This window comes from Solanum tuberosum, unplaced genomic scaffold (assembly GCF_000226075.1).
Source record: "Solanum tuberosum cultivar DM 1-3 516 R44 unplaced genomic scaffold, SolTub_3.0 scf00334, whole genome shotgun sequence".
Taxonomy (NCBI): Eukaryota; Viridiplantae; Streptophyta; class Magnoliopsida; order Solanales; family Solanaceae; genus Solanum; species Solanum tuberosum.
Window position 1 is genome coordinate 100,533 of NW_006239254.1, and position 12,042 is coordinate 112,574.

General features: G+C 33.1%; 1 protein-coding gene across 1 annotated transcript; it reads left to right on the top strand.

Moving 5' to 3' along the window:
* The first annotated feature begins 5,926 nt into the window (after window positions 1-5,926).
* LOC102594055 (protein RDM1-like) lies at window positions 5,927-6,642 on the top strand. The gene is made up of 2 exons (XM_006360689.2): window positions 5,927-6,013; window positions 6,097-6,642. The coding sequence occupies exons 1-2, from the start codon at window positions 5,959-5,961 to the stop codon at window positions 6,477-6,479; spliced, it is 438 nt and encodes a 145-aa protein (XP_006360751.2). The 5' UTR covers window positions 5,927-5,958; the 3' UTR covers window positions 6,480-6,642.
* Window positions 6,643-12,042: the final 5,400 nt, after the last annotated feature.

The following is a 12,042-nucleotide window of genomic DNA, read 5'->3' on the forward strand; positions in this document are numbered from 1 at the left end:
GCACTTCTCCTCTTCTTCTCTCCGCGATTTCTCCACTAACACGTACACGTTCATCTGTGATTTTTCAAACCTTTGCTCAGTTGAAGCTCAGTTCCACTCCGATTTTCGTTGTAAGTTCTTGCCTTTTGCGTTAGTTCTGATTTTTTTCATTTTCTCGTGCGTATCTGTTTGATTTTAGGGTCGATTGTCATTCGATTTTCTGAATTTTTTTGGGGATTTTACTTTGGTTTGGGTGTAATGTTTGTGTAATATGCTTTCTTAGTTGATGTACGACTTCGAGTGACTTCAATGGCATATTTCGTGAATTCGAGTAGATTCTAGGGTTTATTCGTAAAATCCCAATTTCGACTAAAATTAATATTTTATTTCTGGTAAATTGTCTTGGGTATTGATAGTGTTAGTGGTCCACTGTTACAACAATTCATTATTTCCTTAAAAAAATAGGGCTTTTTGTGTTACAGTCATGGTAAGTTTAGAGTGTTGCAGTCATGGTAAGTTTATGGTTTAACTGTAGTTATTTTTTTTTTGTACTTTACAGGTCATCGTAAGGTAATGGCTTTAACTATAGTGACACTTCAATTTCACTATGCACTATGGGGGCTGTTTTGTATCTGATCCTACTTTAAGGTATGCCAATGGAATCACTAGTGTTGAAAAGATTAATATAGATGTAGATGAGTTGCATATTATGTTGTTTCATAAAATAACATTGGAATTGGGTGTTGAAAATGTTGAGACATTTGGATGTAGAGTCAACAAAAAGGGTACTTTTCAAGTGTTAAATACTGATTCTGATGTTTTAAACTTTCTTAATAGTTTGAAGGGTGCTAATTTTGTTGATGTATATGTTGTACATCCCATTAGTATACCTTTAGTTGTTGAGGAGATACTTGTATTGCCTAGCACTAATGCTGATGTGTCATTATCTCCACAACAAGATAATGCTGATGTGTTCTCCTCCCCACACAAAAATAGGGCTGATTTGTCATCCTCCCCACAAATAGATAGGGTTGATGTGTCTTCATCTCAACCATTTGATGAAAATGAAAATAGGGATTTAAACCAAAATCAGTCCCATTTAGTTGAAGAGCAGTCCCTTTTAGTTGAAGAACAAGCCCCTGCCCCTAGAGTTGAAGAACATTCTGATTCTGATTCACTCTATGATATTGATGAAAATATTGATGATTTGAGTGATTTGGATGAGGAGCTGCTTCAAGCTAGGCAGTTTAATATTCAAGAACAAGTTAAAGAGAAGACTGATAGAGTAAATCTAGATGAGATACCATCTGGTCCTGTAGGTATAGATGCTGGTTTTGAAGACATTTATAAGGAGCTGAGGGGGAGATTTGAAGGCAATTTGGGTGGTGATGACCTTTATTTTGATAGCTCAGATCCTGATAGTTACATTAGTGAAGATGAAGGAGATCCTGTTGATAATGATGAAGTGGTAAATCCAGCACCTAAGAAGGAAAGTACAAAGATCTACTTTGATCCAACTGCTAAAAAGGTTTTATTTCAATTGTATATGGTATTTTTGAATCACATTGAGTTCGGGGAGGCACTGCAAACTTACTCTATTCAGAAGGGTGTTAATATTAAGTTGAAACCTAATGAGAAGTAAATGATAAGGGCAAAGTGTAATAAAAAGGGTTGTCCTTGGCATATTCTTGGAAGTATTGATGGTAACACTGGAAACTTCAGTGTTAAAACATATTTTCCTGTCCATAAAGTGTTATAAAAGAACAAGAAACAAACTGTGTACCCCCATTTGGATTAGTAAACATTACAAGGAGAGGATTATGAGTTAGCCTACCATCAAACTACATCAGATTCAGTCTTTGATACAAAAGTAGTATGATTTGTATGCTAGTAAGACAAGTTGTAGAAAGGCAAAACTGAGAGTTATGAATGAACATATGGGAGATTTCAGAGAGGAGTTTGCTAAGTTGTGTGATTATGCTGAGCAATTAAAGACCACAAATCCTGGAACTACTGTATCTATTAGGGCATCCAAGAACACAATTCCAGGAAAAAAAGTGTTTATGAGCGTCTATATTTGTCTTGGTTCCTTAAAAAGTGGATGGAAAATAGGGTGTAGAAGGATTATTGGTTTAGATGGCGCATTTCTTAAAAGTGTATGTAAAGGTGAACTGTTATCTTGCATTTCCAAAGATGGAAATAATCAGATATACCCTACAGATGGGCAGTAGTTGATAAAGAAACCAATGACACATGGTCTTGGTTTCTCAAGTGCATCAAACATGATTTGGAGCTTACAGAAGGTGAATGACTAATAGAGATGTCTATTATGCAGAAGGTATTACTATATTATTTGTTAAATTTAGTTTTTCATTTTTGGAGTAATTGATATCTAACATTGTTGTATGTCAAATGTTCTTTGTTTGACAGGGTTTTCATCTTGCACTTATTGATGTATTGCCAAATGTTGAAATTAGATGGTGTGCTAGGCATATATGGGTAAACTGGAAGAAAGACTGGAGGGGTGAAAAAAGGAGAAGAAAATTCTGGCGGGTTTTCAGGGAATCATTTGAGGTACTTTTACAGTCCAAACTTGATGACTTGAGTAAGTTAGGAGTAGGCATTGTAGAAGCTTTGTTAAAGTATAATAAAGAAGCATGGTGTAGGGAAAATTTTAAAGAACATAGCAAGTGTGATGTGGTTGAGAACAATATGTGTGAGACTTTCAACAGTTGGATTTTAGGTGCTAGGTTCAAATCAATAATCACTATGCTAGAGGAAATAAGAGTCAAAGTTATGGAAAGAATGAATCAAATGAGAGAATTTTCAGAAAAATGGATTACTGATGTATCACCATGGCTATGGATACTCTTAGAAAAAATGCTGAAATTGCAGATAATTGTGAGGTAAAGTTTAATGGTGATTTTGGCTTTGAGATCCATGATCCACCATATAAACATGTTGTTGACCTAAAAAACAAGGTGTGTAGTTGTAGGTCATGGCAATTAAAGGGAATTCCTTGTGGCCATGCACTTACAACAATTCATTATAAGGATTGGGTTGTTGATACATTTGTTGATCACTGGTATAAGAAGGAAACATACCTGAAAGCATATAATAGGTTTATTCAACCTATGACAAATATGAAGATGTGGCCAAAAAGTGATAGACCATCCATTGAACCACCTGAAATTACAGCCATGCCAGGAAGACCAGGAAAAAATAGAAGAAGAGATAATGATGAGCCGGATAAGAAGAAGTTTGTAAAGGCTACAAGGAAGGGAAGAAAAATGAAATGTTCTGTGTGTAAGACTTTTAGACATAACAAGAAAGAATGTCCAACTCTGGTAAGTTGTGTTTTAATGTCTCTTTGTTACTGAATTTTACGCTTGTTATACTTTTGACTTTAATATATATTTGTAGAAAAATGTTGTTGTTGGAACAAGTGCTGCAACTGCTGGAAGCCAGTCAAGTGTAAATGCAGGTCCAAGTGCAGGTTGTACTCCAAGTGCAGGTCTAATTAGTGTTAGAAGGCCTACAAATGCTTCATCAAGTGGTGTGAGGCCTGCAACTACCTTGGCATCTGGTGGAAGGCCTACAAGTGCTACATCAAATGATGTGAGACAATTAAGTACTCAACAATCAACTTCTAGTGCAGCTGGCCAAAAAGAAAGACTAGCACAGCTTTGAGAGGTGGTGCAACTCTTGCTTATAAGAAATCAAGACCAAAAAAAGCAAAGACACTTGGTTATGGTCTTTTATTTGGATCAGGTGGTAGTGTAACTGAGAGGGTATGTATTTTATCATTTAAACGCATTAAATTGCTTTAATTGATATTAGTTCATCTTTAAGTTAAGATTTTTGTTGTTCTCTCAGTCTGGAAATACTGACATAGTGCTACATTGTCAAGTTCAACTCCTACCAATATTGATCTTGGTTACAAACCCAATGGACTAAGGTGGAAGGAAAGAGCTGCAATTACTCAAAGGCAGCTACGAGAGGAGAGTTACAGAAGCACTCAAGGCACACCAAGCACTCAAGGCACACATTAGATTTCACTTGGTTTAGCTTAATGGCTTGATCCCAACTAACTTTAATTTTATTAATGACTTGATCCCAACTGTTTTGATTCTGCTATTAGGAAAACTTTGTTTTTGTATATAAATGGCGCCTATATGAATTTGTGTTAAGTTGCTATTGGGAAGACTTGGTTTTTGTGTATGAATTTGTGTTTGAATGAAGTTGCTATTGAGATTTCTGAAGCAAATGCAGTCCCTTTCATTATCAAATAACACCTAGTACAAATCAATATATCTTAAAAATAATGGCTAGAAACCAAATAACAACAATCACAATAACAATGATATCAATACTTGTGTTTGATCCTTGTCTTCCTTGCCATCTTTGCCTTCCTTGTCTTCTATGTCTTGCTTGTCTTCCTTGCCCTGAACTCGTTGATGGATTCTTAATGTTGTATTGTTCTTGGCATGTTGAATCATTTGCATCAGCCCATCGGAAGAATCCACACCCATTACCGGATGAATATTTTTGGCAACCCCCAAAACATTCTTCCAGGATTAGTTGGTGTTCTTGTTGTCTTTAGTTCAACATATATTCCACAGTAGCAACATCGAACCGTTATCGTGAAGACCAACAAAATCAAACCAACAAAAAAAGAATAAAATCACACAAAAAAAAGATTAGTAGATCGAAGGAAAAAATAAAGGCGCCAAAAATAAAAGAGAAAAAAATTGAAGAGACGAAATAAAAAAATAGAGGAGGAAAAAGCTCAAATTTGTCCAACAATGGTGTTGAGTGAAAATAAAGAAGAAGAGATGGCCTTTAAAGGTCAAAATCTGATCGTTAGTGCCTTTTTAAGGCGTCTCACGCTCTTATTTGTGTATATCACACGCTCCATGTGGAGTCTTTTCACATAAGATGCCACATCAAAAAAAGTGTTTAAAATGTTGGGTTTGGATGGGTTCAAGGGTCCAGATGACAAAATGGTAAGTAGAAGGGTTCACAATACAAACAGATACAAGTACAAGGGTCCACCAGACCATTTGGCCATCTAAAAATAAAAAGATTATGATTGTTTCAGTTTTCAAAAAGAAAGGCGGGATTAAGAACATTTGGTCATATAGTCAAGGAAATTTTATTCCACCAAATAATTTAAAAATTTTAATTATATTTTATACGGATAATATTTTGAATAATTATCTCGTATTATAATTTTTTCCATTTTGGACTAACTTGTGAAAATACATATCTTCCCTACGCTCTAATTTTGATAAAGATTTCTCTCTCAATCTTCTTAATATGATCCGTCCACTTTATTGTTATTTTTCCGTCTAGTTCAAAAGTTTAAAGTAGAATTTTAATAAAACACATATATTTTTATTTTTTTCTACACTTAACTTGTTATTTATTGTAGAGTATAATTATAAACATAAAGCTTTTAGTTTCAGGTAATAATGTTATTATCATTAATTATATTAGTAAAAAATAATTTAAGCTTATAAAATACTATCCAAGTATCATTTCATGGTCAATAGGTTAACGAAGGGTATTTTTGTACCAATTCCAATAGTTTAAGGGTATTTTAGGCCCTTCTCCGTAAAATAAATAAGTTTTAAATGAAAACTAAAACTTAAAACAATAAAATAATAAAACTTTAATTCAAGAAGTTGATAACTTGATTTGAGAATACTTATTTGATGCTTTAACACACATTTTGCAATATTTGATCGAAAAAAATAAAAATAGCAAATTCGTACACTGTAGCTCTTATTTTCCTCGTGATATGACAATGATTATGTTCCACAGAATCATCCAAAAGAGGACATATAAAAAACGTGATCTAGTTTTATCGCTTATGTCACGTTATTCTCCACCACCTAACTACTCTCCCTATATATAAGAAGTCCTCTCTTCGAGTATAAGAATAGAAAGAAATTAGAAGGAGCTAAGCTTCTTTGAATGATTCAACTGTTTTTTATTCTCTTTTTGCTTTCCATGGCCGATCAGGATTTAAGTATAGATTATTTCTACCTTCCTTTTAATTTCCTACTTACTTTTACCTTTTTTGTTTCCTTACATGTGGGCTTTATAATGCAGATGTTATACTCAGAAAAGCGAGAATGTACCAAGAGTACATGCAAATGGTTCCTATCCCCACAAGGAAGTCCTCTCTGATTCCTTGTAACTCCTGGATGGGGTTGGCTGCATCAATGAAGGAGTTATATGGGCAACCATTGCACTACCTGACCAACCTCTCAATGAAGCAGTGGGATTATTTGAGGATTGGGGCCAATGATGAAGATGTTCCATTGGATACACTCATCGATCCAGCCAAAGCCGAATCAAGCATCTGGCGTGTAGAAGAAATGCATAGGAATACTACATCTCCTTTTTTCATTGCTAGGCTCTGGCATGGTGATCCCATGTATCATGTTTATATTGATGCAATTTTCCCAGAGTTGAAGAATCCATCCAAATAGATTATGCTACAAATACCAATCCATCTTATATATGGACTTGGTCTAGAATCTTGAATTTCTAGTTTCTTTCTAAATGTAATCCCCATCCGCATTAGTATCATCTTCCCTAAGACAAAACTATGTACGTTTTGAAAAATGTTTATCTTATGAATGCTTTTGAGTTTATCTCCTCTTCTCTTAGAGATGTCATTTTCTTGCGAATCGAGGATTTGTTTTATCTAATTAAGGTATATAAGTTTTCATAGTGTTGGGTTCGTTCACCACATGCCAATCATGTGAATTCCATCCGTAATTTCGTTCTTGAGGTTGAATGATTTGAATTCTTGATGGGTGTTCTTGAGGTTTTATTCTTCATGCTTTGTTTATGGAGTTGATGAATTCTTGAGGTGAGGATTTCGATTTTTGAAGGTTGTTAATTGTTGAGGAAAAGTGAGTAGATTCTCATGTACTTGTATTGAGTAATTGAATCTAAAGAAAAATTTGAGGAAAACAATCGATTCTAGGCAAATTAGGGTCAGAAAACGAGAAGAAAAATTTGTTGGATCGTTCTGGAAAGGGGCTGGGGGGCCGCGCCCCAGATGCGCCAGGAGGGCTGGCGTGGGGCGGCATAATCGACCCTAGTAGTTGGAGGTCTGGCGCGACGCGCTACCCCTGCGCCCAGAGCGTCAGGCCACCTTATCTTCGTTCATGGATCTGTACTTGTCCCTTCGAGTTGAGCTTTCATTCCTTTCTTAATACTAACTATCTAAACTACATTTAATCATCACGAGGTCCTTCATATCATGAATCATAACTCTTAAATTCATAATTCAAATTCAAGAAAAGATTAAGAGACGAGTTTGAGAGAGTCTTTTGAGTTATTTTGAGAAGTCTTTTACAAACTTTTTAAACTTGTTTTTAAGACTTGAGTACTTGAGTATGAGGATGAGGAGAGTTGAGTTTCATTTTCAAAATAAATATATGAGAACTAAGTATTCCCAAGAGCAATTATTTTTACATTTAAAATGAGAGGAAACATCGATTTCCAAATGCGTTCATGAGGAGTTTTGAGTACTATCTCTTTTAAGAGAACCCTTTTGAGTAATAATATCAAAGTTTGAGGATGAGAAAATGTTTTTAAGCTTATGAGCATGAGTTATATTATTGGGAGTAGTATTGAGCACCGATATGGGGACAAGTTCAGACAACTCAAAGTCCTCATAAACCATGTATGCCAATGTAGACAGAAAGGGTCATACTTTTTAGATGATTCTTTATTGATTTTTGAGCATAGATTAGTGGATTCACTTAGTTGAGGATGACTTATACTCCGGCAAGGTATAAGACAGTTCTGACAGCGTGGGCGAGACGTTGTATCATCACATAACTCATAGTAATGGTTGTCGGTTAGAAAATCTCTCAAATAAGAGTAAAAGAGTTATTATTGTATTTTTAAATACATTGAGTTATTATCTACTATTTTAAAAGCTTTCTTTATAATGCATTATTTATTGTTGCTTTTATATTGAACTGAGTTGAGTACTTCTGAGTTTGAGTATCCTTGACTAGCTTTGAGTTGAGATGAGGTGAGCATGTTTTTTCCTTTTTATTAGTTCAAGCTTATGTCTGTGCTTTAGAGTTCCCCTTGCATGCTTGTACATTCCATGTACTAACACCATTTGGCTTGCATCTTTCATGATGCAGATACAAGTAACCAGGGTCATCAACAGGCACTTCGTTGATACCACTTGCAGTTCGAGTTAGCTTTGGTGAGCCTCCTTGCTTCCGAAGGATTCCATTCCTGGGTCTCGTCTCTACTTCCATATTTGTTATTTAGAGGTTACATAGATAGATAATAGTGTTTTGAGGAGTCTTTTGATCAATTTCTTTGTTTAACGTTTTAAAAGACTTGAGTTGCCTATTTCTGGCTAGTTGAATATTCTTATATATTCTGAGTTATTTATTTGAGACAGTTGAGTTAAATCTTTGCAATTGAGTTCATATATTGTTGAGTAAGTCTTTCCCTGAGTATTGAGCCATGCCAAGGGTTCGCTTGTGGCCAATAGTGGTTCTTGAGTGCCGGTCACATCCAGGGTATAGGCTCGGAGCGTGACACAAAACATGAAAACATGCGAATTCATCCATCTTGTGACTTGTGAGGATTCCCAACAAATCACGACCGATAATACAAGTCGTGATTGTTGTAGATGTCATCAACTTTCTCAAGTGCTTCTTTTTGAGATTGTGTAAAAAAAATATTTTTTTAAATGATCGAATTCATATTATCTGGTTAAATATTTTATATTGTAATATATAGTTAAAAAATAATGTATATATTATGGAGTAAAATATTAAAATAAATAAGTCTTAAATGAAAACTAAAACTAAAACTAAAATAAAATAAAATAATAAAACTTAATTCAAGAAGTTGATAACTTGATTTGAAAATACTAATTTGATGCTTTAACGCACATTTTGCAATATTTGATCGAAAAAATAAAAATAGCAAATTCGTACACTGTAGCTCATAGTTTCCTCGTGATACGACAATGATTATGTTCCACAGAATCATCCAAAAGAGGACATATAGAAAACGTGATCTAGTTTTATCGCTTATGTCACATTCTTCTCCATCACCTGACTACTCTCCCTATATATAAGAAGTTCTCTCTTCGAGTATAAGAATAGAAAGAAATTAGAAGGAGCATGGGAAATATAATAGATTATCTCCGGAAGGAATTAACACCTAAGGAGATACGACTCTTTCCAAATGAGTTGGTGTTTGATGGTGAGAGAGAATCCTTGAACACACTGTTTTATTCAGATGGGTGAAACAGTGGCTAAAACGGGTCTCTTGGTACCATACTGTTGCAGCATCAACGGAAGTAACCATTGATCAGTTGATGGAAGTTCCTATGTGTAGTAAATCCTGAAAAAGAACAAACGAAGATCTTGATTTGATCAAGTATAGTTGAGGGTTGGTGTTCAGTGTGGGCAGTCTCCTCTATCAAAATAGTAAGAGAAAAAGAAGGACTTATCTCAGATCTTTACCAATGGTTCAACTGTTTTTTATTCTCTTTTTGGTTTTCATGGCCGATCACGATTTAAGTATAGATTATTTCTACCTTCCTTTTAGTTTCCTTACTTACTTTTACTTTTTCGTTTCCTTACATGTATGTTTTGAAAAATGATTATCTTATGAATGCTTTTTAGTTTATCTCATGTTCTCTGAGACAACATTTTTCGTTTGTACTTCATAGGATAAAAATGTTGATCAAATTTGCTAATGTTCTTTGTGGATATCGACTTTAAGAAATGCAAGGTAACAAATAAGAAATATCTTTAAACAACTAAAGTAACCCAAATAAAGATAATAATTAATCTAAAAGAGTTCTTTTATGCTAAAAATCATTCTTTATTTTGAATATCGAAATTTAATTAAAAAATTTATTCTACTGAATAAGTAACTGGTGAAATACTAAAATATACAAATTTCATTGAAATATCAAAGTTATCGAATTTGGGTCCTCTCCATTTCTCTTCTTTCCATTTTCCCCAAGTTTTCCTCTTTTTGATTTTGTTTTAGTTAGTTTTTTTTAGATGATTTCTTTAATTGAGTTTAGCACTTTTGAATTGAACATTCATGTAAATATTTGGTTGATTTATAAATCTGACCTTTTGGGTCTGGTTGGCCAAAAAAAAATTCACGATTTAGATAATTAATATTTTGTGTATTAATTTGCTTGAAAAAACTTTAGTAATCCCATAATTATAGCAACATATATTTTGTCCATAAGTATATTTAAATAAAATTCTCTTCCTATCTTTTTTTCCCCTACCAAGTGTCTATCTTCCAATTCCAATTGAGATAATTGATTTTCTGAACTGAAACCAATTTAGAAAATTGAATTCCCTGATAAAAAATTGAATATTTTACTCTGCTTTCATGCTATTGGTTGTTGTCAAATTGTTTTTTACAACAATTTTTTTTGGACGCAAGGAGGGAGAAAAGAGATGAAATAAATGGTAGTTTTTAAATTGATAAGAACACATTTATTTATATAAATTAGCTATGGTTAGGATACACTTTAGTTAATTAAATTCTAGCCATTAATTAAGTATAACTTACATAAATTCCATAGTGTAAGGAGTAAATTACATCTTATTCCTATTTTTTTAAAAATTATAATAATCCCTTAAAATTTGTATCTTCGGATACATAAGTCACCATCCGAATACATTAATTCTGATACAAGAAGTATCAATCTGTTACACTAAAATAGGGAATAAAAACTGAAAATCTAATTAAATCCCATAAATTACGCTTATGTTTCTTCTTACTTTTGATATATAGAGGCAAATCCTAACAGGATGAAGAAATTTAAAATTTAAAATTGCTTCCCCCTGTTCAGCGAAGTAACCTTTCAGATTTGATGCAAAAAAATTTGTCGAAATTTTGGGTAATCGTGATGAGTTATGAAGGATACAAAAGTGATGAAATTGTTGTTGGACAAAAGATTTCTTTTGTGAATCTTCAAGTTCATTGAAGATCCTTTCAATTTTGATTCAAGATTGTCAAAAATTTTGAGATTCAAAATAATTATCCCAGTTCATCGAAGATTCTTTCAATTTCGATTCAAAATTTTGAAAATTTTGCGATTCAAAATTCTTCTCCTAGTTCATTGAAGATCCTTTCAATTTTGATTCAAACACAAATTATACAAATTACAATGTATAATTTGTGTTGTATAAAGCGAGCGAGAGAGAGAAATTTGATATACAAACGTTTTATTTCGATTCAATTGTATACAAATTCAAATTTTATGCAAATATACAAACACATATTAAAATTGAATTGAGGGGCTGCCAACTATTTATACAAACGAAAGGTTGCCAGCGATTTATACAAATGAGAGGTTGTCAACGATTTATACAAATGAGAGGCTGCCAACGATTTATACAAATCTGATGCAACATAGCAAACATAAAGTTTGCTATGGAGCGCAATTACACAAACTATAGCTATAGCATACAAATATAATTTTTATGTTTGCTAAACCTAAAATTTACTCTTAGCTTTTCAAAAATCCTTAAAATTTATGGATTTCAGATACATCACTGGACTTCCGGATACATAGCTGAGGGATGTATCCGAGAGGAGAGGGATGTATCTAAGGGGGATAGGATGTATCAGTGAGAGGAGAGTGATATACCCAAGAGGAAATTTTTGAATTTTTTTTAAATGGTAGGAAATTTTAGAGATTATGATAAAGTAATATGTGTATTAGGTAATTTTTCCTATAAATATAAAGTAAATAAAATAGTTTAATAATTTTGTATACCAAGAAAAAGAAATATATTTGTTAATCAATTTAATAAAAAAAATAGAAAGAATATGATTATATGAATGTAAATAATGTAAACATGAGTAGTTTTTTCTCGTGAAGTTGTGATAACAATTGATGATGCACACTAGTTAAAGTCAATTGTTTTCCTTTTATGTATATATAAACATGAAAATTACTATATACATAACATTAATGATGATTGTCATAAATATTTCAATATTTGATTGTTATACAAT